The 24,784-nt window shown below is 47.8% G+C and overlaps 1 protein-coding gene across 1 annotated transcript in view; it reads left to right on the top strand.

The window, feature by feature from the left end:
• Positions 1 to 24,784, top strand: part of LOC119963290 (leucine-rich repeat, immunoglobulin-like domain and transmembrane domain-containing protein 3) — a 36,671-nt gene that overhangs the window by 6,294 nt on the left and 5,593 nt on the right. The window contains exons 2-3 of the mRNA XM_038792154.1: positions 1,650 to 2,119; positions 17,442 to 17,747. Of these exons, the coding sequence (XP_038648082.1) occupies positions 1,650 to 2,119; positions 17,442 to 17,747 (776 nt within the window). The remainder of the gene's footprint in view (positions 1 to 1,649; positions 2,120 to 17,441; positions 17,748 to 24,784) is intronic.

A 24,784-nucleotide genomic window follows, 5' to 3' on the forward strand; every position in this document is an offset into this window, starting at 1 on the left:
AAGCCCGGGACCCGTCTGGACGGCAGCTGGTTCCTGGGGCCGGCCTGCCCTCTGACCGCCCGGCCCCTCAGCTGCTCCTACCTCCACCAGCTGTACCGGATGAGATGAGTGGTGCGCACCAGATAGTGTCCCAGGAGCCTCTTTAGTAATACGCCCAACCGAGGTGATAGTCTCTGAGATGGTACAGGGTGTAGGAGACAGCTGTGACGGAAAGTCAGTGTCCTCCTCCGATCCGAGCTCTGGGTTGCCCTGTGTCTTGGGCGGAGGGCTGGTGTTCAGGCTGCTCTCCCCGTCAGTGCTCGGCCCCCTGGGGGGGGGGGGGGGGGGGGGCACCAGCTCTGGTGCTGGCTGGGGGCGCAAGGGGCTCCGGATGGACCGGCCCTATTTCCAGCAGGTCCTGGAAGGCACAAGATGACATGTATGGTTAGACAGCGGGCCGGGGGGTGGGGGGGGGGGGGGGGGGTGGGGTGTAGAGAGACCGGGTTGGGGGTGTGTGCGGTGTGAGGAGGTGGGGGGTGCGGGTGGGGTGAGGGAGGTGAGGGGGGGCTATCCACACATTTATGATGGGGATCCGCAACTAAGCAGGGTCTCACTTCCTTGCACGCTGCCAAACACCGCCTCGGCAACCTCCCTTTCCTCCGGGCCGCCGACCACGGCCAGTGCCCTCTGCTCGGGCATGCTCCCGCTCCTGGCGGTTGTGCAGAACCTTCTTCTGGAGAGGGAGGGGAGGGGGCAGCAAAACCGTTGGACGTTCTGATGCATGCAGCCCAGGGGTTGGGTGAATGAAGGCCTCAGTGGCCAGGGCACCCGGCCCATGACAGCTGGCATGTGGGGCAGGATGTGGGTTCGGCCGTCCCCCGGGGGGGAGGGGCCGGGTTACGGGTGTGTTGGGAAACGGGGTTAGTGCCAGGGGCATGGAGCGGCCAATCCACCCTGGCTGCCCTGAGGAGCTTGTGGAGTTCCTTCCGGCACTGCATGCCAGTCCGGACGACATTGCCCACGGCACTGACTGTCTCTTCCACCTGCGCCCAGGCACAGCGAACAGCGGCAGCTGGCGGCCTTCATCCGGGCCGAGGTGCAGGGTCATCCTTCTCTCCTCCACGGCATCCAGCAGGGTCTCCAGATCAGCGACCCTCAACCATGACGCTGCTCTCCTTCCAGCCATCTTGTTGACTCTTAAATGGGTTTGTTAATTTCTGAAAAATGCTTTACTTCACAGGTCTTCCTGTGAGCCTAAATCAGTGGCCTACTGAGCTGTGTTGAATTTCTTTTTAATGAGCCATCAAAAATCCTAATTGATAATTCACAAGTGACAGTGGGATGAAAGTGATAATTACATTGAAAAACATTTTTCCTCATGGCAGTAGTAATTTAAAAAAAAAAATCCCATGAGCTTTTAAATTACAGATTTAAATTGCTGATGTTATCATTTACGGGGGCTTAAGATGAACTATCCAGTTCTGGTGTTAATAACAGAAGAAGCCACAAATCTTCTAACAGATCTGGAAGCTGTTACATGAATAATGTCGAGATTAAAGTCCTTTCTCTTGAATGGGTTATTGAACTAGGTTAATTGCAAGTGAAACAACATGAAGGATATTCCAGGAATAAAGAGCCACCAAATAAACCAAATATTTTCCTTTTTTCAGGTCTGTATTGTGCAACGACCCAGATATGTCTGAGGTTCCTGTCAATGTTCCACTGGAGACAGTTAAACTTCGTGTTGAAAAGACTGTTGTTCAACTACTTCCACGTGAAGCATTTTATTATCTTGTGGATTTAAGATATCTCTGGTTAACATACAATGCCATCAACACCATTGATCCTCGTAGTTTTTATAACTTAAAAGAACTCCATGAATTACGCCTTGACGGAAACATGCTGTCTACTTTTCCTTGGAATTCACTGCTGGAAATGCCAAATCTTCGAACTCTTGACTTGCATAATAACAATCTATCAAACATTCCTGCTAATGCAGCACGATACCTCAGAAATATAACCAATTTAGATGTATCTAGCAATATACTCACCACACTGCCACCTGACTTGTTAGACATCTGGCCTGCTGACCCAAGATATCAAGAGTTTGACAGAGATCCTCTGCAGAGAGTAATCCTAGGTAAGTGCAAGTCGACTCCTTCTGCAAAAAGGCAAGAAACAAGAATAATAGCAAGGTGCATTTGTAACATAGGAAGGTGTCAAGAATGGTTCACCACAGGCGAGGGAAGGATGTGGAATTGAGCATGAAGATTATGAAATCAACATGCTGGAATGGAAAGCCAATAGAGTGAATGAATAGCTGGGTATTAGATGAAGAGGAGCAGGAGTTAGAGTAGCAATGGATGTGGCTGCAGGAGTTCTGGAAGAGGTGGAAGAGAACAATAATTAAAATAACAATACTGTTATCAATGGATTTTAGTAAACAGCAGTCAACAGAGGTTCCGAAAGGAAAGATTGTACTTGGTCACATGCCTTGACGTTTTTGAGAAAGTGGCACCCCAACCTGAATGTATCTGAGAATCTAACTGATTCAGTACTGGGTTTTATTCCAGCAGGGTGTCATGGTGGCACAGTGGTTAGCACTGCTGCCTCACAGCAGCAGGGACCCGGGTTCAGTTCCAGCCGGTGTGGAATCTGTATGTTCTCCCCGTGTGTGCGTGGGTTTCCTCCGGGTGCTCCGGTTTCCTCCCACAGTCCAAAGATGTGCAGGTTAGGTGGATTGGCCATGCTAAATTGCCACTTAGTGTCCAGGAATGTGCAGGTTAGGTTACAGGTATCGGGCGGAGTGGATCGGTGCAGACTCAATGGGCCAAAGGGCCACCTTGTGCACTGTAAGGATTCTATGATATTACCTTATGGTCTTGAAATATTTTATATTATAATAAGAATTTTCTATTGAGTTTCAAAGTGTTTTAGTTAAGTCCAGAACTTGGGTCTTACATCTAATCAAAGCAAATTATGTAGGTATGAGGAGCAAATTGGTTACGCTAGAACGGGAAACGACATGAAAGGATATAATAGTAAATACACAATGGCTACTATTTAAAGAATTTATAGATCATTTGCAAAGGTACATAAAGGCGCAAAAGCCCATAGAAAAAGTGGTCCAATCTGTGTTGACAAGAGGAGTTAAACATAGTATAAGGCCAAAAGGTGAAGCTTATAATGCTGCCAAATAGAGTAATAAACCTGAGGCTTAGCAGTTGAAAATTCAGCAAAGAAAGAGTAAAAAACTAATAAGGAAAGAGAAAAGAGGAAATAAAAGTGGATCGGTGAGACAAAACGAACATGTTTCTGTAGGCATGTAAATAGGATGAGATTAATGAAAATGAATGTGGGCCCATTAGAAGCAGAGAAATGTGATTTATAATGGGGAATAAGGAAATGACAGAAACAGTTAACAAATACTTTGGCTGAGTATTCCAGGCCTTTCGACAATGGGCTGGAAGACAAGGCAACTAGCAAAATGCGGGGGAAGCTTGTCTTCATTGACATGTCACATTGCCAGCGACGGGAAATGTAATGGTTCGGATGCCTGCCAGAAGGCTAATTGAGCCACCCATGCCAACCATATGAAGGTGTTGACCTCGTAGTATTCAGGCCGATTGGTTTGCCAACAAGCTGAATAGCACATTAATTATTTATATGTATACTGGTGATACAAGTTAGATGGGACAGTAATTGCTGAGGAGGATGCAAAGAGCCTGAAGTGAGACCCATAGAAGAATCCATAGAATCCCAACAGTGCAGAAGGAGGCCATTCAGCCCATCACTAACTGTCTGAAAGAGTACTGTTCCTAAGGCCACTCTCCTTTTTTTAAAAATAGATTTTATTCCAAACATAACGTGAAAAATTGCACCACCATCCAAAAAAACAGCTCAAGTAGTTTGTCATTTTCCCCTTTTTCAAACTTGCCCATCTCAACCCTCCCCCAAAAAGACCCCCCCCCCCCCCCCCCCCCCCCCCACCAGCATAATCCCCGTCCTTACCCTAGGCAACAAACAAATCTTTAAACACAGTTAATTTTAAATCTGAGATAGATTGTTTTTTGGTAAGCAAAAATATTATGGGACATGGGCCATCTGGAGTTAGGTTACAGATCACCCATGAACTGATTGAATGGTGGCACAGGCTCAAGGGGCTGAATGGCCTACTCCTGTTCCTATGTTCCGAAGTTTCTATATAAACAGCAGCCATCACACACAAAATCCCTCCTGCGACCCTCTAAGAGCAATTCTAACTTCCCCAATTGCAGGAATTCCCTCATGTCCCCCAGCCATGCCAACCCCCTTGGTGGTACCGCCAACCTCCACCTTAGCAGATTTTGCCGCTGAGCAATCAGAGAGGCAAAGGCCACTCTCCTCCGGTAGCTCTGGCATCTCCGACAGTCCAAACATCAGCACCAGCGGGCATGGCTCTACCCTACCCCCATGATCTCCGACAATGTCTCAAAGATCAATGCCCAAAACTGTACTAGCTTTTGGTGGGACCAGAATATATTTATGTGATACCCCGGCCCCCCTGCGCACCTCTTGTATCCAGTCTCCACCTTGGAGAAAATCCCATTCATCTGCACCCTCATCATATGAGCTCAGTGGACCACCTTGAACTGTATCAGGCTCATCCTGGCACATCCAAGATGTTTCAACAAGATTAGGGAGGATGGTAAAAGAGGTGGGGGGGTGGCATTGTTAATTAGAGATAGTATAACAGCTGCAGAAAGGCAGTTCGAGGGGGATCTGCCTACTGAGGTAATATGGGTTGAAGTTAGAAATAGGAAAGGAGCAGTCACCTTGTTGGGAGTGTTCTATAGGCCCCCCAATAGCAGCAGAGATGTGGAGGAACAGATTGGGAAACAGATTCTGGAAAGGTGCAGAAGTCACAGGGTAGTAGTCATGGGCGACTTCAACTTCCCAAACATTGAGTGGAAACTCTTTAGATCAAATAGTTTGGATGGGGTAGTGTTTGTGCAGTGTGTCCAGGAAGCTTTTCTAACACAGTATGTAGATTGTCCGACCAGAGGGGAGGCCATATTGGATTTAGTACTTGGTAATGAAACAGGGCAGGTGATAGATTTGTTAGTGGGGGAGCATTTTGGAGGTAGTGACCACAATTCTGTGACTTTCACTTTAGTAATGGAGAGGGATAGGTGCGAGCAACAGGGCAATGTTTATAATTGGGGGAAGGGTAAATACAATGCTGTCAGACAAGAATTGAAGTGCAGAAGTTGGGAACATAGGCTGTCAGGGAAGGACACAAGTGAAATGTGGAACTTGTTCAAGGAACAGGTACTGCGTGTCTTTGATATGTATGTCCCTGTCAGGCAGGGAAGAGATGGTCGAGTGAGGGAACCATGGTTGACAAGAGAGGTTGAATGTCTTGTTAAGAGGAAGAAGGAGACTTATGTAAGGCTGAAGAAACAAGGTTCAGACAGGGCGCTGGAGGGATACAAGATAGCCAGGAGGGAACTGAAGAAAGGGATTAGGAGAGCTAAGAGAGGGCATGAAAAATCTTTGGCGGGTAGGATCAAGGAAAACCCCAAGGCCTTTTACACATACGTGAGAAATATGAGAATGACTAGAGTGAGAGTAGGTCCGATTAAGGACAGTAGCGGGAGATTGTGTATTGAGTCTGAAGAGATAGGAGAGGTCTTGAACAAGTATTTTTCTTCAGTATTTACAAATGAGAGGGGCCATATTGTTGGAGAGGACAGCGTGAAGCAGACTGATAAGCTTGAGGAGATACTTGTCAGGAAGGAAGATGTGTTGCGCGTTTTGAAAAACTTGAGGATAGACAAGTCCCCCGGGCCTGACGGGATATATCCAAGGATTCTATGGGAAGCAAGAAATGAAATTGCAGAGCCGTTGGCAATGATCTTTTCGTCCTCGCTGTCAACAGGGGTGGTACCAGAGGATTGGAGAGTGGCGAATGTCGTGCCCCTGTTCAAAAAAGGGAATAGGGATAACCCTGGGAATTACAGGCCAGTTAGTCTTACTTCGGTGGTAGGCAAAGTAATGGAAAGGGTACTGAGGGATAGGATTTCTGAGCATCTGGAAAGGCATTGCTTGATTAGGGATAGTCAGCACGGATTTGTGAGGGGTAGGTCTTGCCTTACAAGTCTTATTGAATTCTTTGAGGAGGTGACCAAGCATGTGGATGAAGGTAAAGCAGTGGATGTAGTGTACATGGATTTTAGTAAGGCATTTGATAAGGTTCCCCATGGTAGGCTTATGCAGAAAGTAAGGAGGCATGGGATAGTGGGAAATTTGGCCAGTTGGATAACAAACTGGCTAACCGATAGAAGACAGAGAGTTGTGGTGGATGGCAAATATTCAGCCTGGAGCCCAGTTATCAGTGGCGTACCGCAGGGATCAGTTCTGGGTCCTCTGCTGTTTGTGATTTTCATTAACGACTTGGATGAGGGAGTTGAAGGGTGGGTCAGTAAATTTGCAGATGATACGAAGATTGGTGGAGTTGTGGATAGTGAGGAGGGCTGTTGTCGACTTCAAAGAGACATAGATAGAATGCAGAGCTGGGCTAAGAAGTGGCAGATGGAGTTTAACCCTGACAAGTGTGAGGTTGTCCATTTTGGAAGGACAAATCTGAATGCGGAATACAGGGTTAATGGTAGGGTTCTTGGCAATGTGGAGGAGCAGAGAGATCTTGGGGTCTATGTTCATTGTTCTTTGAAAGTTGCCACTCAAGTGGATAGAGCTGTGAAGAAGGCCTATGGTGTGCTAGCGTTCATTAGCAGAGGGATTGAATTTAAGAGCCGTGAGGTGATGATGCAGCTGTACAAAACCTTGGTCAGGCCACATTTGGAGTACTGTGTGCAGTTCTGGTCACCTCATTTTAGGAAGGATGTGGAAGCTTTGGAAAAGGTGCAGAGGAGATTTACCAGGATGTTGCCTGGAATGGAGAGTAGGTCATACGAGGAAAGATTGAGGGTGCTGGGCCTTTTCTCATTGGAACGGAGAAGGATGAGGGGCGACTTGATAGAGGTTTATAAGATGATCAGGGGAATAGATAGAGTAGATAGTCAGAGACTTTTTCCCCGGGTGGAACACACCATTACAAGGGGACATAAATTTAAGATAAATGGTGGAAGATATAGAGGGGATGTCAGAGGTAGGTTCTTTACCCAGAGAGTAGTGGGGGCATGGAATGCACTGCCTGTGGTAGTAGTTGAGTCGGAAAATTTATGGACCTTCAAACGGCTATTGGATAGGTACTTGGATTAGGGTAGAATAAGGGAGTGTAGGTTAACTTCTTAAGGGCAGCACGGTAGCATTGTGGATAGCACAATTGCTTCACAGCTCCAGGGTCCCAAGTTCGATTTCGACTTGGGTCACTGTCTGTGTGGAGTCTGCACATCCTCCCCGTGACTGCGTGGGTTTCCTCCGGGTACTCCGGTTTCCTCCCACAGTCCAAAGATGTGCAGGTTGGGTGGATTGGCCATGACAAATTGTCCAAAATTCTATGATTAACTTAGGACAAAAGTTCGGCGCAACATCGTGGGCCGAAGGGCCTGTTCTGTGCTGTATTTCTCTATCTATCTATCTATCCTGGCACACGGAGAAGTTGAATTCACCCGATACAAAATTTCACTCCAGGCAAACCCCCCTCCCCCACATCTCCACCCTCACTCCTCCTCCCACTGCCCCTTTATTTCTTCTAATGCCGTTTGCCCCATTTCCAGTCGCCACCCATAAATATCAGCAATCCTCCCTTCCCCCAATTCATCATCTGATAACAATCTACCCAATGGGGTACGACTCGACAGCTGATGGAACGAAGGGAGCTCCTTTCGCGCAAAGTCCTGCACCTGCATGTGTCTGAATTCAGTTCCCTGCAACTCCTCCAACCCTGCGAACCTCCCTTCCAATGAGCAAGTTCCTAATCTGCTCAGCCCCCTCCCTACTCCAACGCCTATACATGGCGTCCATCCCTGCTGGTACAAACCTATGATTCCCACATATCGGGGCCAGAACCAACATCCCCCCCCCCCCCCACTCCAAAGTGTTGCCTGAGCTGATTCCAGATGTTAAGGCATGCCACCACCACTTGGCTCGCTGGATACCTGACCGGTGAAAATGTGAGAGGGGCCGTCGCTAAAGCCCTTAAGCACGCCCTCACCCACAGGAGGCCCCCTCCATCTGTACCCATTCCAACCCCCACCCTCCTCCCACCACCACCGCTCCTTTTCCACCCATTCACCGCATTCTAAAACTTGGCAGTACCATCCCTCCCGCACGCCATCCCCTATTCAAGAAAGCCCTCCGAATCCTGGCTGTCTTCCCTGTCCACACAAAGACCGAGGTTAGCTTATCTACCCTCTGAAAAAATGCCTTGGGGAGGAATATCGGGTGGGACTGAAACCGAAACAAAAACCTCAGGAGAATGTTCATCTTTATGGTCTGCACTCGCCCCGCCAAGGACAACGGGATGGCTTCCTATCTCTTTTGATACCCCCTTCACCCTCCCTACCAAGTTCCATTTGCGCTCCATAGCCCAATCATGAGCACCTGAATCCCCAAAAAACTAAACATTGTTTTGGCCAGCTTGAACGACAGGGCTTCTAAGTTGGCACTTCTCTCCTGGACAATCACCGGGAATGTCTCACTCTTTAACACATTGAGTTTGTACCCTGCAAAGGCGCCAAACTTCCCTAACAGGCCCGTTATCTTCTCCATGCATGCCAGTGAGTCTGAGACATACAGCAACAGGTCATCCACATAGAGCAGCACCCTGTGCTCCCTACATCCCCTTTCAATAACCTTCCATTCCTTTAATGCCCGCAACCTGATAATCAGAGGCTCAATAGCCAATGCAAACAACAGCGGGGAAAGTGGGCATCCCTGTCTCAAGCCCCTCTGCAGCCGGAAATATCCTGAGCTCACTGCAATGGTTCTTACCCTCGCCGTGGAGGTGGGTAAGAGATGAACGCAGGCCCAAACCCAAACCACCCCTGGACCACAAACAAGTACCTCGTTTCTAAGCCTTCTCTGTGTCCATTGAGATAATAACTTCTGGCACCTTCCGTCCAGATTTAGTCATCACCACATTCAACAACCGCTTGATGTTGCTTGACAATTGTCGCTCCTTGACAAAATGCGTCTGATCCTCAGAAACTACCTCCTGCACACACCCCTCCATTCACCTCACCAACACCTTAGCCAGCACCTTCACTTATTTAAATTTAAATTTAGAGTACCCAATTTTGTTCTTTCCAATTAAGGGACAATTTAGCATGACCAATTCACCTACCCTGCACATCTTTGGGTTGTGGTGGTAGAACACTCCCCTTGCACAATAGAGCTGACCCGCACCTTCCCTGTCGACATCAGATCAAGCTCCACCTGCCTTTTTCTCTCTGCAAACAACTCTCTAGTCAGGGTCACTAAGTGTCGCCGATCCACCAACCTCTGTCTCTCCGCCCTCTCACCCTTGTCCCTGTTGGTCTTTTAAGATATTACGACCCCACGGACCACTGCCTTCAAAGCGTCCCAAAACATGGAGGGTGAGACCTCCCCATTTTGGTTGAACTCCACTTGAGGGATTCTCAGTCGGTGGGATCCTCCGCTTTGCTGGCAGTGCACGCACACCCGTGGGTTTCCTGACCGTGTGGGGTGGCCACAACGGGAAACCCATTGGCCGGCTGCGGGAACAGAGAATCCCTCTGCTACCGGGGGCTTGCCATGCCAGAAAACGGGTCTGGCAGGTCGAAGAACCCCCAGCACATATTCCTCTATTGCTGAGGCAACCTTTTCACAGAACTTCTAGTCCGCCAGGAGCACCAAATTGATTCTCCACGGGGGTCTCTGGGCTCGGCCTGTTTCGAACCTCACGTTCACATAGTGTGGTGCGTGGTCCGATATTACAATCGCGGTGTATTCCGTCCCCACAATCGCCGAGAGTATAGATTTCCCCACCACAAAAATGTCTATTCGGGAGAACACCCGATGCACATGGGAGAAGAAAGAAAACTCCCTCTCTCTCGGATGCCTAATCCTCCACAAATCCACCTCCCCTCCCCCCGCATATGATCCATGAATACCCCCAATTTTACACCAATCCCGAAGCTACCAATGACTTGGGGCTCGACCTATCCATCCTGGGTTCTAAAACACAGTTGAAATCGTCCCCCCATAATCAATTGGTGCGAGTCTAAGTCCAGAATGGCCGCCAACCATTTTTAATGAATTCCGTATTATGCTAATTGGGTGCATAAATATTAACTAAGATGACAGGGGCAGCACGGTAGCATTATGGGGCAGCATGGTAGCATTGTGGATAGCACAATTGCTTCACAGCTCCAGGGTCCCAGGTTCGATTACGGCTTGGGTCACTGTCTGTGTGGAGTCTACACATCTTCCCCGTGTCTGAGTGGGTTTCCTCCGGGTGCTCCGGTTTCTTCCCACAGTCCAAAGATGTGCAGGTTAGGTGGATTGGCCATGATAAATTGCCCTTAGTGTCCAAAATTGCCCTTAGTGTTGGGTGGGGTTACTGGGTTATGGGGATAGGGTGGAGGTGTTGACCTTGGGTAAGGTGCTCTTTCCAAGAGCCGGTACAGACTTGATGGGCCGAATGGCCTCCTTCTGCACTGTAAATTCTATGTTATTCTATGATAAGGCTCCCCCGCTAAGACCCCGCTCACCATCACGTATTGCCAATGAGGGTTCCACACCTCATTGTCAGCCACAAATACCACCTTCTTGCTGAACAAAATTGTGACCCCCTTAACTGAGAATCAAACTCTGAGTGGAATGTCTGCCCCACTCACCCCTTCCTTAATCTCACCTGGTCCTTCACCCTCAGGTGAGTCTACTGCAGGAAAACCACGGCTGTCTTTAAATTTTTCAAATGTGCAAACACCCGGGATCGTTTAACTGGGCCATTCAGCCCCTGCACATACCACGTCACCATCCTCACCAGGGACCTGTGAAATCAACCTCTATTAAGGTTCTCCATCCCAATCTAACAAACAGCTCCCAATACCTCCGGGCACATCTCTCATTCGGGCCTACCCAAAATGGCCTTGGACCAGTCCTCCTGTAACTCTTGCTGATGTCTGGCAGTGGGCTAGGCGATGATGACACACCGAACTCAACCATACTTTCTATTGCAGCTTCATAAGAGTCCTCCCCCTCTTGAGTTGGAGCTTTATTTGACTTCTGCCAGGTACTGTACCGTTATGGAGGAGAAACTGACACCCTCCAATTATCCTGCATTTTTCCCAATAAAGCGCCCATTAACGGAGTAGAAAGGGTCTAAACCTAACGCTCCAAGCAGGAGCCACCTTGTGTGCGACCGATCAGCTCATGGCTGCCACTGGAAAATCTAGGCCCACTCTCCTGTCCTATTCCTATGACCCCAAGCTTCGAACAACTAAAGTGCCATTCAGTATAGTCCATTTAACCTAAACAACTGTGAACTGTGAATTTGAAACCAGAGCACCCCAGCGAAAACCCACTCAGACACGGGGAAAATGCTTAAACTCCACACAGACAGACCCTAGGCTGGAATTGAAACCAGGTGCTGTGAGGCAGCAGTGCTAATCACTGCACAGCCATGCTGCCCTTCCAGGTAGATTGAGTAAGTGGGCAAGAACATGGCAGATGGATTACAATGGCTTGGATGTTCCAGTCCTGACGAAAGTCAATGGACTTTTGGTTGCCTCTCCAAATCTTCCATTCCTGCACATGATGGCTCCTGACATGGGGGGAACTGGAAAATCCAGGCCAATGTGAAAAAATGTCAAATTTCCACCTTGATTGGAAAAATAAAACAGTATATTTTTTGAATGGTGAGCTAGTGGGAAACATTTGCATTCCGAGGGAACTTGGAAGGCAAATGGTATGTCAGTATTTTGTTACGAAGGTATTGGAGTATAAGGGCTGGTTTTAAAGGTGGAGGGTGACATACTACCCGGAAGAAAAGTCGATGCTAAACTGACTGACGTAGGCTGTCCCACAGTCATAACATGCCGGGGCCAGCCTGGAGTACCTGAGGGGGATTCTGATTGACCGGAAGCTCTAACCATCCCAGCAGCTCCAGATCTCAGTAGTAGCTGCTGCTGGGACTTTAAGGAGGCCTGTTGCGATTGTTGATGACATCTAGACCCAGGTGGAATTTGGACCTTTCCAGCAGGAAGGGATCTACTATCCTTGGAAGGGGGGTGGCGAGGGAGTTCAGGGTTTGGTTTTAGAGGCCAAGTGGGGAGGCACAAAAGGGGGTGACATCTTGGAGGAATACCACCGATATTCACAGGGCACTCCCAGAATGATGTACCCAGCCTTCCTTCCTGCCTTTTCCACAAATTTGTTCAAACTGTGCTTGTCTCTCTCATCCACATGCCACTGTTCAGCGTATTATGGCAGTGGCGGATCGTTGAGGGGCTTATTAAAGGCCCTCAATAAGCCTAAGGATAGGTGGGTTGCCACACTCTTCTTCTCCCACTCTGAAATATGAGGACTGGGTTGGGTGCTGGGTGTGAAGGCAGTGGGCAAGCCACCCAACATATTTTACATGTCGCCCCCATCACGCCAAAAACAGTCAATGGGGGGGGGACTGCGAAAGGCTGTAAAATCCAGCCCTAAGAGTAAAGAAACCGTACCACATTTGAGGCAATGGTTAAGCCACAACTGGAGCTGTGTGCTCAATTTTGGTATGTTCATCCCTAAAGACGTACCCCAGAGGGAAATTATGAAGGTTCACCAGACTGGTTCCTAGAATGAGGCTTTTCCTCAAGAGGAGAGATTGTGTAGACTAGGCCAGTATTCTCTGGACGTGAGAAACATATAAAATGGGGCTTGACAGAGTATATTCAGAGAAAATGTTTCCCCTGAACTTAAAACATTAGGTCACTTTCACAGTCTCAGAAAAAGGGGTCAGCTATTTAGTATTTAGATGAGAAGAAATTTCTTCACATAAAAGGTTGTGAATCTTTCCAATTTTCTACCTTAGAGAGCTGTGGATTCTCAGTCATTGGCCATAATTCTCCAGCTATTGGGATTCTCTATTCCTGCTGGCAGTACACCCCTGCTTGCGGGTTTCCCAGCGATGTGGGAGCTTCAATGGGAAATCCATTGACAGGCTGCGGGAAGAGAGAATTCTGCCACCAGTAAACAGTGCGCGTTCAAGAAACGCCCAGCATGGGGACAGAAGAATCCTGCCCATTAGGTGCATTCAAGGCAGGAGGGCAGGGAATTAAAGGTTATGGGGTCTCCCAGCGCCAGGGACCCGGGTTCAATTTTGGCCTTGCGCTACTCTCTACGTGGAGTTTTCGCGCTCTCCCCATGATTGCGTAGGTTTCCTCTGGGTACTCCGGGTGCTCCGGTTTCCTCCCTCAGTCCAAAGATGTGCAGGTTAGGTGGATTGCCCATGCGAAATTGCCCCTTGGTGTCACAAAAAAGTGCAGGTTAGGTGTGATTATGAGGATAGGGCAGGGGTCTAATTACGGTGCTCTTTCAGAGCGTCTATATAGACTTAATGGGCCAAATGGCATCCTTCTGCACTTTTGGAATTCTATGGTTCTACGGGATAGTGTGGGAAACTGGAATTGAGGTCGAAGATTGGCTGAGGTCTTGTTGATTGGCAGAGCAGGCTCAAAGGGCCAAACATAGAACATACAGTGCAAAAGGAGGCCATTCGGTCCATTGAGTTTGCACCAACCCACTTGAGCCCTCACTTCCACCCTATCCCCATAACCCAAGAACCCCTCCAAACCATTTTGGACACTAAGGGCAATTTAGCATGGCCAATCCACCTAACCTGCACGCCTTTGGACTGCAGGAGAAACCGGAGCACCCAGAGGGAACCCACACAGACACGGGGAGAACGTGCAGACGCCACACAGACAGTGACTCAGAGGGGAATCGAACCTAGGACCCTGGCGCTGTGAAGCCACAGTGCTATCCACTTGTGCTACCCTGCTGCCTACTCTAAATCTTGTTTCTTATGGTCTTATGTTCTATATTGTGTAATGTATTGGAATAAATCATTAAAAGGAAACACGACCATTGCCTGAAATTTTCACAACGATTGTTCCAAATTCTTGCTGTAAATCAGTGATTGATGGAAATCCTGGAGAAACAATGTGAACTGAGACACAAAGAAATTGTTTAACTTTTGGAGACAGAGCAAAGAACAGTTACAGGATTGATACCTAGTATTAATGATCTGGGATATGAGGAAAAGATGTATCTGAAAGTTATATTAGGTTACAAAAGGTAACTCAGTTGGTAGGACTCTTGCCTCTCAGTCAGAAGGTTTTGGACGAGGGATTAAGCCTGTTGTTCGGAAAAGGCTGTTCTCAGTGTTTTGGATGAAACTTTAAACGCTCCATCTGCCCTCGGTTGGATGTGAATGATCCCTTGGCACTATTTTGAAGAACAGTAAGTGAATTATCCCTGGTGTGCTGCCAAATATCTATCTCTCAATAAAAATGACACAGATTTTTTTTCACCGGGCAGCACGGTAGCACAAAGGGCAGCATAAGTGGGTAGCACTGTGGCTTCACAGCGCCAGGGTCCCAGGTTCGATTCCCCGCTGGGTCACTGTCTGTGAGGAGTCTGCACGTTCTCACCGTGTCTGCGTGGGTTTCCTCCGGGTGCTCTGGTTTCCTCCCACAGTCCAAAGATGTGCAGGTTAGGTGGATTGGACATGATAAATTGCCCTTCGTGATCAAAATGGATAGGAGGGGTTATTGGGTTACGAGGATTGGGTGGAAGTGAGGGCTTAAGTGGGTTGGTGCAGACTAGATGGACCAAATGGCCTTTTTCTGCACTGTATATTCTATGTCTATGTATGTAGATTTCTAGCCATTATCACATTAGCATGTGCGGAAGTTCACTGTGTGCAATTGGGTTCGTCATTACAAAAATATCTACACTTCAAAGGTACTTTGTTATGCCCTGTCGTCATGAAAGGCACTATATAAATGCAAATATGGTTTTCTTTTTGAGTTCTGTCAAATAATTATTGAAACAAAGCCCTAAGTGAATACTTAGCTCTGTATTGCTGCCACCACTATTTGCTTGAAGGCTGTTGCTTTTTTGGAAAGGCTGGGTATATGGTGGATCCGAATATTGGGCATTTCACCTAGCTACTGATTATTTGTGACTTACCTACTTGCACTTCCAACTCATGGTCACGCTTTCTGCATAATCCCAGTCTATTATTGGCTGCGTTTTTATCAAATTTATTCTTTCACAGGATGTGAGATGTGGATATAGGCCAACATTTATTGCCCATCCCTAGTTGAGAAGGTGGTGATGAACCTCCTTCGTAAACATTGAGGGCCATGTGGTATAGGTACATCTGTTGGGGTGGGAGTTCCAGAATTGTGACCCAGCGACACTGAAGGAATGGCGAGAGAGTTCTGAGTCAGGATGATGAGTGGCTTGGAGGGGAACTTGCAGGCGGTGATGCTCCCATGTATCTGCTAGCCACATCTTTTGAGGAGGTACAGATTGGGAATTTGGAAGGTGCTGTCGAAGGAGTCCTGGTGGGTTGCTACAGTGCATCGATTATATTGAACACACTGCTGACACTGTGCATTGGTGATGGAAGGAGTGAATGATTTTTAAGGCGATGTAAGGCATGCCCATCATGCTGGCTGGTGTTCAGCTTCTTGAGTGTTCTTGGTGCTGCACTCATCCAGGCAATGGACAGTATTCCATAGCACTCCTGATTTGTTTTAGTAGTTAGTGGGCAGGCTTTGGGAGTCAGGAAGTGAGTTACTTGCCACATAATTCCCAGCCTCTGAAGTGCTATTATAGCTCTTGCTTCTGTTTCCTAATTTGCAAATCATATTGTTAGGTGGAAATCTCAGCCTTCATCTATCCTTAAATTCATTCTCAGTAGGGGGAGAAGCTGCCTGTTTTATAAAGCCATGATGTGGAGATGCCGGCATTGGACTGGGGTGAGCACAGTAAGAAGTCTTACAACACCAGGTTAAAGTCCAACAGGTTTGTTTCAAACAATAGCTTTCGGAGCGCAGCTCCTTCCTCAGGTGAATTCACCTGAGGAAGGAGCAGTGCTCCGAAAGCTAGTGTTTGAAACAAACATGTTGGACTTTAACCTGGTGTTGTAAGACTTCTTACTGTTTTATAAAGGGCATTACTCAAATAGCTGCCTTCTGTAGAGGTTGCTGAATGAGTGTCTGATGTTGGTCTCTGAAAATATATATATATTTTTTTAATTTAGAGTACCCAATTAATTTTTTCCAATTAAGGGGCAATTTAGAGTGGCCAATCCACCTACCCTGCACATCTTTGGAAATGTGGGGGCGAAACCCACGCAAACACGAGGAGAACGTGCAAACTCCACACGGACAGTGACCCAGAGCCAGGAACGAACCTGGGACCTCAGCGCCGTGAGGCTGCAGGGCTAACCCACTGCGCCACCGTGCTGCCCCCTGTTGGTCTCTGAAAGGGGGCTATATGGTAACACCTGCTCCCTTCCCCTCAGAAACAAAGCCCATATTGGTTCCTATGTAAAGAGGCTGAACTTAAATAAAACATTTTGCTTTTCATGGGTCCAAGCCATGAACCCAACATGGTGGAGCCTATATCTGCCATTTGACAGCTGATATCACTCCTTGTAATAGCCGTCACAGGCTACTGAATAACTGAGGAAATAGGAACTCATTGTGGTGGGTATCTGCAACCTCAGGTCTGACCCTTTTGACCTTGCTTACTGCAGGTGGAAGCTCTGCTCCTTACAAAACCCCATTGATATCTCATTGTAAGCCAGGATATGGCCAATCTGACCCTGACCTAAAGTGCAACCCAAACCTGCCACAGAGACATCAGAATGTAGCGGGGTGACACATTTTCACCCCATCATATCGATCATTATTGCTGTAATATTAAACCTAGGTGAAACTCAGTCAAGGGTGTATTTGCCGGGCTGTTCCTATGGAATGAAGAAAGCATTCAATTGCAAAATATCATTGTCGGTTCATCCTGTACAGTTTCAGAGATTAATTACATTCGATAGCCAAATGGAACAAGTGAACTTTTTAATTGGGCAGCCTAATTTTTTTAAATGAGCAGTCCTACTCCTGCTCCTAATATTGTGCTGGCACAGATAGATTCTTGATTAGCAAGGGAGTCAAAGGTTACAGGGGGGTAGGATGTTAAGTGGAGTTGAGGCCCAATCAAATCAGCCCCAACTTTATTGAATGGAGGGACAGGCTCGAGGGGCTGAATGGCCTACTAATTGGTGTGTTTATATGTCTGAAATTTTGAGAAAGGTGATAGTACATCTGCATGCACAGACAGGATGCATTTTCGTAACAAATTTTGGTTTGAGTAAATATTGATGTGAATGCCTCACGAAACAAAGATTTTGTAGACCGCGAAGAAAATGCCTGCGATCATTTTATTTATTTTCAAAAAAAAGCAATGGTCTTCAACACCTTTCTCTTCCTTAGGTTTCCAAGACAACCCATGGTTCTGTGACTGTAGGATTTCAAAGTTAATTGAACTTTCTAAATCAGAAGAAACGCCAGTTATTCTCATGGACGCTCTACTGACATGTAGCGCACCTGATAATATTGCAGGTGTTTTATTCCAGAGAGTTGAACTTGAACAGTGCCTCAGACCAACAGTTATGACTTCAGCAACCAAAATAACATCACCAGTTGGAAGTAACGTCTTGCTCCGCTGTGATTCGACAGGATTTCCGACGCCATTGCTGGTCTGGTTCAGGGAAGATGGCTTACCAGTTAACCATACAGGTAATTCGTCCAACAACAATTTGGATTCACATAGTGGGTGGGATTCTCCATTTTGCTGGCTGCCCGGGGGTTTCCCGCTGGCGTGGGACTGCCCCACAATGGGAAACCCCATTGACCAGCCAGCGTAATGGAACATCCCGCCGGTGGGGTGAGGTAGAAATGTGGCGCGGCAGGATGGAGTATCCCGTCGAGTGTCTTTGATATAGTAAAACATCCCAAGGCACAAACAGAATGTGACACCGAACCACATGAGGGGATAGTAGGACACATAGTCAAAGAGATAGATTTTAAAGAACATCTTCAAAGAAGATAGAGGTAAAGGTGTGACAAGGCATTAGAGAGTGATTTCCAGTTTTTATAGCCCAGGCAGTTGAAGTCACAGCCACCAAAGACGGGCCAATGAAAATCAAGAATGCTCAAAAGCCCAGAATTGGAGGAGCACAGAGATCCTGGAGGTTATAGAAATAGAAGATATTACAGAGGTAGGTAGGGACAAGCCATGGAGGGATTTGATATCTGATATGATTAGTTTAAAACTGAGGTGTGGATGGGGCAATATAGGTTGGTGAGCAGGTGGGTGATGAGAGAATGAGATTTGGTGTGAGTTAGGATATGGACAGCAGAGTTTTGGATGAGCTCAAGTTTATGGAAGATGGAAGATTGGAGGTTAGCCAGGAATGATCAAGTCCAGAGGTAACAAAATGGGATGAGAGATTCAGCAGCGAGTGAATAGAGACAGCGGTGGGGATGCACGATGCTGTGGAAATGGAAGTAGGTGGTCTTGATGATAGAGCTGGAAACACATCTGAAGGTCAAATAGGATGCCAAATTTGTGAATTGTTTGGTTCAATCTCAGAAAGTGACTAGATTGAGTGATTGAGTGAAGAAAAGAGTATGTGGCGAGAACTGAAGACAATGGTTTCAGTCTTCACAATATTTTTTTGGTGGACATTTCTGCATTTCTATGGCTGCATGTTGGACAAACAGTGTGGAAACCCAGAGACAGTGGAGGGTTGAGAGTGGTGAGGTGGAGTTGGGTGTTGTCTGCATACGTGTGGAATCTGATGTGTTTTCGGATGAAGTCGCCAAGCAGCAACATTTAGATGAGAAATAGGAGGGGGGCAAGGATAGATCCTTGGAGAACTCTAGAGGTAGCAATATAGGAAGATAAGCCAAGGAAGGTGAATCTCCTGATATGACTGGATAGATAAGATTGGTGCCAAGTGAGTAGTTTACCTATAAATCTGGCTTCGTGTGCAACCCCGACACAGCTATAAAATGGAGGAGGAGCATTCTGGAGAATGGTGTGGTCAACCATGCCAAAGGTTGCAGGCAGCTTGAGAAGTATAGAATAGAATTTTTAACTTTGATAGCTGTTTCAATGCCGTGGCAGAGGCAAAAAAACAGGTTCAAACGTTGGAATTCCCTAAAATATGGCCATAGGCTTGGAAATTGCTGATTCAAAGTAGTATTGGTGGAGTTATTTTTCTGTTTGCCTTCTTGATGGCTGGTGGTAAATAGCTTGGGAAGTTCAAAAGATTAAAATGTTGCTTAGAAAAGTGAAGTTGGAGGTGGGGTGACATTATAAACGTTGGCGCAGAACTTTCAAACCAAAATGACCAGGAGCTTGCATTTGTTCACACTTCTAACATAGAAAAATGTCTTGAGGTTCTTCACAGGGTGGTAGACAGAAAACAATTGACACCGGATCAAATAAGAAGGCATTAGGGCCAGTGACTAAATGCCTGGTCAAAAAGGGAAGTTTATAGGAGCAACTTAAATGAGAGGGAGATGGAGAGGCAGAAGAATTTAGATTGGGAACTTTGGATCTTAGGTTCCAGATGGCTGAAGACACTATTTCCGACAGTGAGGTGAAAGAAGAGGGGTTGTACAAGAAGCCAGATTTAAGAAGGAGATGAATCTGTGATTTAAGAAACGAAACAAAACGAAAATCGCTTATTGTCACGAGTAGGCTTCAATGAAGTTACTGTGAAAAGCCTCTAGTCGCCACATTCCGGCGCCTGTCTGGGGAGGCTGGTATGGGAATCGAACCGTGCTGCTGACCTGCTTGGTCGGCTTTAAAAGCCAGCGATTTAGCCCAGTGAGCTAAATCAGCCCAGGAGATGAATCTGTGATTTAAGAAGGGGGTGAATCTGTGATTTAAGAAGGAGATGAATCTGTAAAATCCTTTAAGGTTATGGATGCAGATTCTTCTGAATTTCCAAACTTCAATGGGATGAAAAGAAGCTAGGCAACTCCAGAATTGGAAGATCAGACAGAAGGTCAACAATAGATCCTCTTACATTTATTTCACCTTAATGCTGATTCACAGAGTGTGAGAAGAAGCATAAGAATAATTCTTCTTGATGCCTGGTGGCGGACAGTTTGGGAGATTAAAAGATTAAAATTAAATTTGCAACGTAGTAAGATAAACACCCTAAAACAAGAGTAAAATAAAACTCTAATTAATGCCCGTCCTCTCATATGTTAAGTCCTATCTGATCCTTGCTTTACAAAACCCTCTGGCCAAACTTCACAAACATCTTACTTTATCGGCTGAAAACATATAATTAGACACTCAGAATCACATATGTTACCATGCGGAAGGAGGCCATTTGGCCCATCATGTCGGCACCGGCTGCCCGAATGTATCATTCTCCCACCCTCTCCCTCTGACCTTGCGCATCCTTCCTTTGCAGATAACAGCCCAATTCCCTTTTGATTGCTTTAGTTGAATCTGCCTCCACCTCTCTCTCCGGCAGTGCATTCCAGACCTAGCATGAATAGGTTTTTCCTCATGTGCTTCTACTTTTGTAAAAAAACATTTAAAACTATGTCCTTGGCCTCAATCCTTTCACGAATAGCTACAGTTTCTCCCTATCCACTCTATCCAGAGCCCTCATGATGTTGAATACATCTAAGAAGTCTCCTCTCGGTCTTCTCTTCTCCAAGGAAAGTAATCCTAACTTTGCAGGCATGAGTGGGAGCGGCACTGTGGGGTGGAAACGCTGTTGATACGTCTGTGATGGTGGTGAGGGGGATTGTTCAGGGGGGAAGCAGGAGGAGGGTTTCCCTTCAGTGCTAATCAGGCACCCTTTAAAGATGGTGCCCCGATATCTCTGAAGTTGGCGTTGCCTGCTCTACCAGGCCCTGTCCATCAGAGCGATGGCGCAAACCCCGGCCACTCATTTTAAAAATATATATTTTTATTAAGGCATGTGTATATACATTAAACACAAACCAACACAAGAGTAAGAACAAACAAAAACCTCATAATAAATAAATAACTACCTGAACGACCCAACCTTCCTGTCTTTTCCTTCCTCCCCTCCTGCCTTCTCCATTTTAACCACTTTATTCCCACCGTCAATAATGCCCCATAATTCATGTCCCTGCAAGAGGCTGCCTCCATCTGCTCCCACGCTGACCCCTCCCCCACTACCCACCTCCTTACCATCACAATATTTGTTGCCCAATAATAATTTACTATACTTGGCAAGGCCAGTCCGCCCCAGCCCCCCTCCCCCTGCATCCCAGTTCCAACAACATCTTCTTTACCCGTGGGGATTTCCCCGCCCACACAAACCCCAAGATCAGAGCATTAACTTTCCTAAAAAATGTTTTTGGGATGAAGATTGGGAGGTTCTGAAAAACAAACAACAGCCTCGGGAGCACTGCCTGCACCCGCCCTGTCAGTGATAGCGGGAGCACATTCCACTTCTTGGAATTCCACCAACCATGTCAGATGCAATTTGTGTCGCCATCCCCGTGCCACCTGGATGCCCAAGTATCTGAAGCTCACCCCCACCACCTTAAATGGCAGCTCGACCAACCTCCTCTCCTGCCCTCTGGCATCGATCGGGAAGACCTCACTCTTCCCCATGTTTAACCTATATCCAGAAAACCGGCCAAACTCCTCTAGAATATTCATAATTCCCCCGATACCTCCCCAGTGGGTCCGAGATATAAAGTAAGAGGTCATCCGCATATAGCGAGACCCTGTGCTCCACCCGTCCCCTGCACTACCCCTCTCCAACTTCTTGATGCTCTAAGCGCCATTGCCAGTGGCTCTATTGTCAAGACAAAAAGCAACGGGGAGAAGTGGACACCCCTGCTTTGTCCCACAGTGTAGCCTGAAGTACCCAAACTCACTCGATTCATCCGAATGCTCACTACTGGTACCCTATACAACAAACAGACCCAGTACACAAACCCCTGCTCGAAACCGAACCGTCCCAACACTTCCCCCAAGAGCTTCCAAAGCACCCGATCGAACGCCTTCTCTGCACCATTGCAACCACTACCTCCACATCCTGCCCCTCTGGGGGCATCATTATCACATTCAGCAATATCCTGATGTTCGCTGCCAGATGCCTCCCTTTACACACCCCGTCTGGTCTTCCCCTATCACCACAAAGACCTCAATTTGCGTGGGCACGATCTTTACCAGGAGGGAGTTCCCCCTTATCTCTCGCCTCATTATATGCTCTTACCAACAGGGGCCCCTGGTCCCTCCCAAACTTCTTATAAAATTCCACAGGAAACCCACCCGGGCCCGGGGCCTTCCCTTCCTGCATTCCGGCCATACCATCCATCACCTCCACCAGTCCAATGGGGTCCCCCCAGCCCTCCCAGCCCCTCCATCAGATCCTCCTTCAACTTGGGGAACTCCTACCCATTTAGGAATGGCTGCATTCTCTCTCCCCCCCACCCCCCCTCCCCCCTCCTTGCCGGGGGCGCAGAATCATAGAGCCTCTTTTAAAGTTCATCTAAAATCCCATTCACCCCCACTGGTCCAAAACCACTCTTCCCCTCCCACCCTTCACCATTCCGATCTTGCTTGCTGCCTCCTGTTTCCTAAGTTGATGAGCCAGCATCCTGTTTTGTTATGCTCTTGACGTAGCATAAGCTGCTTCCTTGATGTTCACTCTGACAAAGGAAGGTTCAGACGTGGAGATAGCTTCAACACGTTTATTGAACTATTACCAATTCTCCTACTTGGATTCGACTCTCCGTTAATCCTTCTATAGCTACTCAGACTGACGAACCAGCCTGCTACAATCCACGTGGTGGGTATGATGTGTTGAATCAACCCTGTGTACTCACTGAGTGTCTCCACTGGAAAGAGGAAGATCATGTGTGCTGTGTCCTTTTTATATGGGTTGGTGTAATGCCCTCCTGTGATGGTGTCACCTCTGTGTGTATCGTGAATGCCCATTGGTCGTGTCCTATCTTACTGACCTATTGGATGAATGTCTGTGTGTCATGTCTCTGGTGCTCCCTCAAGTGTCTAGCTAGTCTACGTGTATTTACATTAACCCCTTGTGTATCTACAGTGATGCATATCACCACACATCCTACTTGCCTTTTCCCCGTACTTGTACACTGCCCTTCTGGCCCTTCATAACTGCCCCACTGCCTTCCCCCTGGACATCAACCTAAATTCCCTCTGGAGCTTCTGCCTCTGCTTCAACATCCCTGCCTCTGGATCTCATCCACCAACCTTGCAAACTCTGCTCATTCCGCCTTTCCCTATGCTCCCAGATCAATATGAACTCCCCCCTGACCACTGCCTTGAGCACCTCCCATAGCGTCGCGGCCAAAATCTCGCCCCTTATCATTCAGGCGGCACTCACCCATTCTTACACGTCCTCATTCGCTAGCAGCCCCAGTGGGTGCTGCACCCCCCTCCCCGGTACACTTGCAGGCCCACTCAATGTGGCGCGTGGCCTGAAACCACAATCGCCGAGTACCCTGAGTTGACCACCCCCACCAGCAGTGTCTTGTCCACCACAAAATAATCAATCCACGAGTACACCCTGTGCACATGGGAGAAGTACGAGAACTCCTTCGCTATCGGCTTCCCAAACCTCCAGGCATCCACCCCACCAGGCGCTCCATGATCCACTTCAGCTGCTTCGCCACCGCCGACACCAACCCCGACCACGGACTCGACCGTCCAAATCTGGTTTAATCACCGTGTTAAATTCCACCCCACCCCTCCCCCCCATAATCAACTGGTGTGTCCAGATCTGCAATCTTCCCCAGCACCCGCTTCATGAACTTCACATCAGCCTAGTTTGGGCCATAGACATTCACCAAGACCGCTGGCAACCCCTCCAGCTTCCCACCCACCCTCACTAACCTTCCTCCCGAATCTGCCACTAAATTCCCCACCTTAAATGCCACCCACTAATTTCTCAGCACCGCCACCCTCTGCGTCTTCATGTCCAATCTAGAATGAAAGACTTTCCCTACCCATCCATTCCTTATCCTAGTCTGGTCCCCAACCTTTTAGTGCGTTTTTTGCAAAAGGCCACGTCCGCCTTCAAGCTCCTCAAATGCGGAACATGCGCGGCCGTTTGACTGGCCAATTCAGCCTTCTTACATTCCACGTGACTGGTTTGGTCGGGGGAGGGGGGACATCCTGCCCCCTCCCCTGCCGATCAACCATGTCCCTTCTTGGGCCAGCTTCTGGCTCTTCTCACGCGACCCTCCAGGCCCACCCTCGGATGTCCACTGTCACCAGCTCCTTTCTTGCTGCACCACAGCAGCCACACCTTTGCCAGCAGCCCCCTCCTTAAACAAAACAATACCTCATTCCCCTCTGCTACACTAACCACCTGCCCACCCCCCACTGCGCTCCCATTAACTTGCCGCCCAGCTGGCCTGGCAGCCCCCGCCCATGGTGCCAATCATCCTACCCCCACTGATTCGCCTCCCCCTGGCTCACAAACCTCCATAGAGCAAACAACAATGGAATGAGAAAAATGTGCGGTACCCTCCACGTTCCCCAAACATCCCACCACAGAATCCAACAAAACATCTCAAAGAAGTGAGGTTCTCGCCTAACCATCAAACAAAGGCACTAAAAAGGAGATGGCAGGGAAAACCAACATCTACTCACACGTCCTCCACAATTCAATGCCCTCCCTCTCCTGCCAGTCCATTGTCTCTTAAAAACTCCACTGCCTCCTCAGGTGTCCCAGAATAATGCTCTCGGTCATTCTATGACTCCCAGAGGTGGGCCGGGTACA

The sequence above is a fragment of the Scyliorhinus canicula genome, chromosome 3, assembly GCF_902713615.1.
Source record: "Scyliorhinus canicula chromosome 3, sScyCan1.1, whole genome shotgun sequence".
Taxonomy (NCBI): Eukaryota; Metazoa; Chordata; class Chondrichthyes; order Carcharhiniformes; family Scyliorhinidae; genus Scyliorhinus; species Scyliorhinus canicula.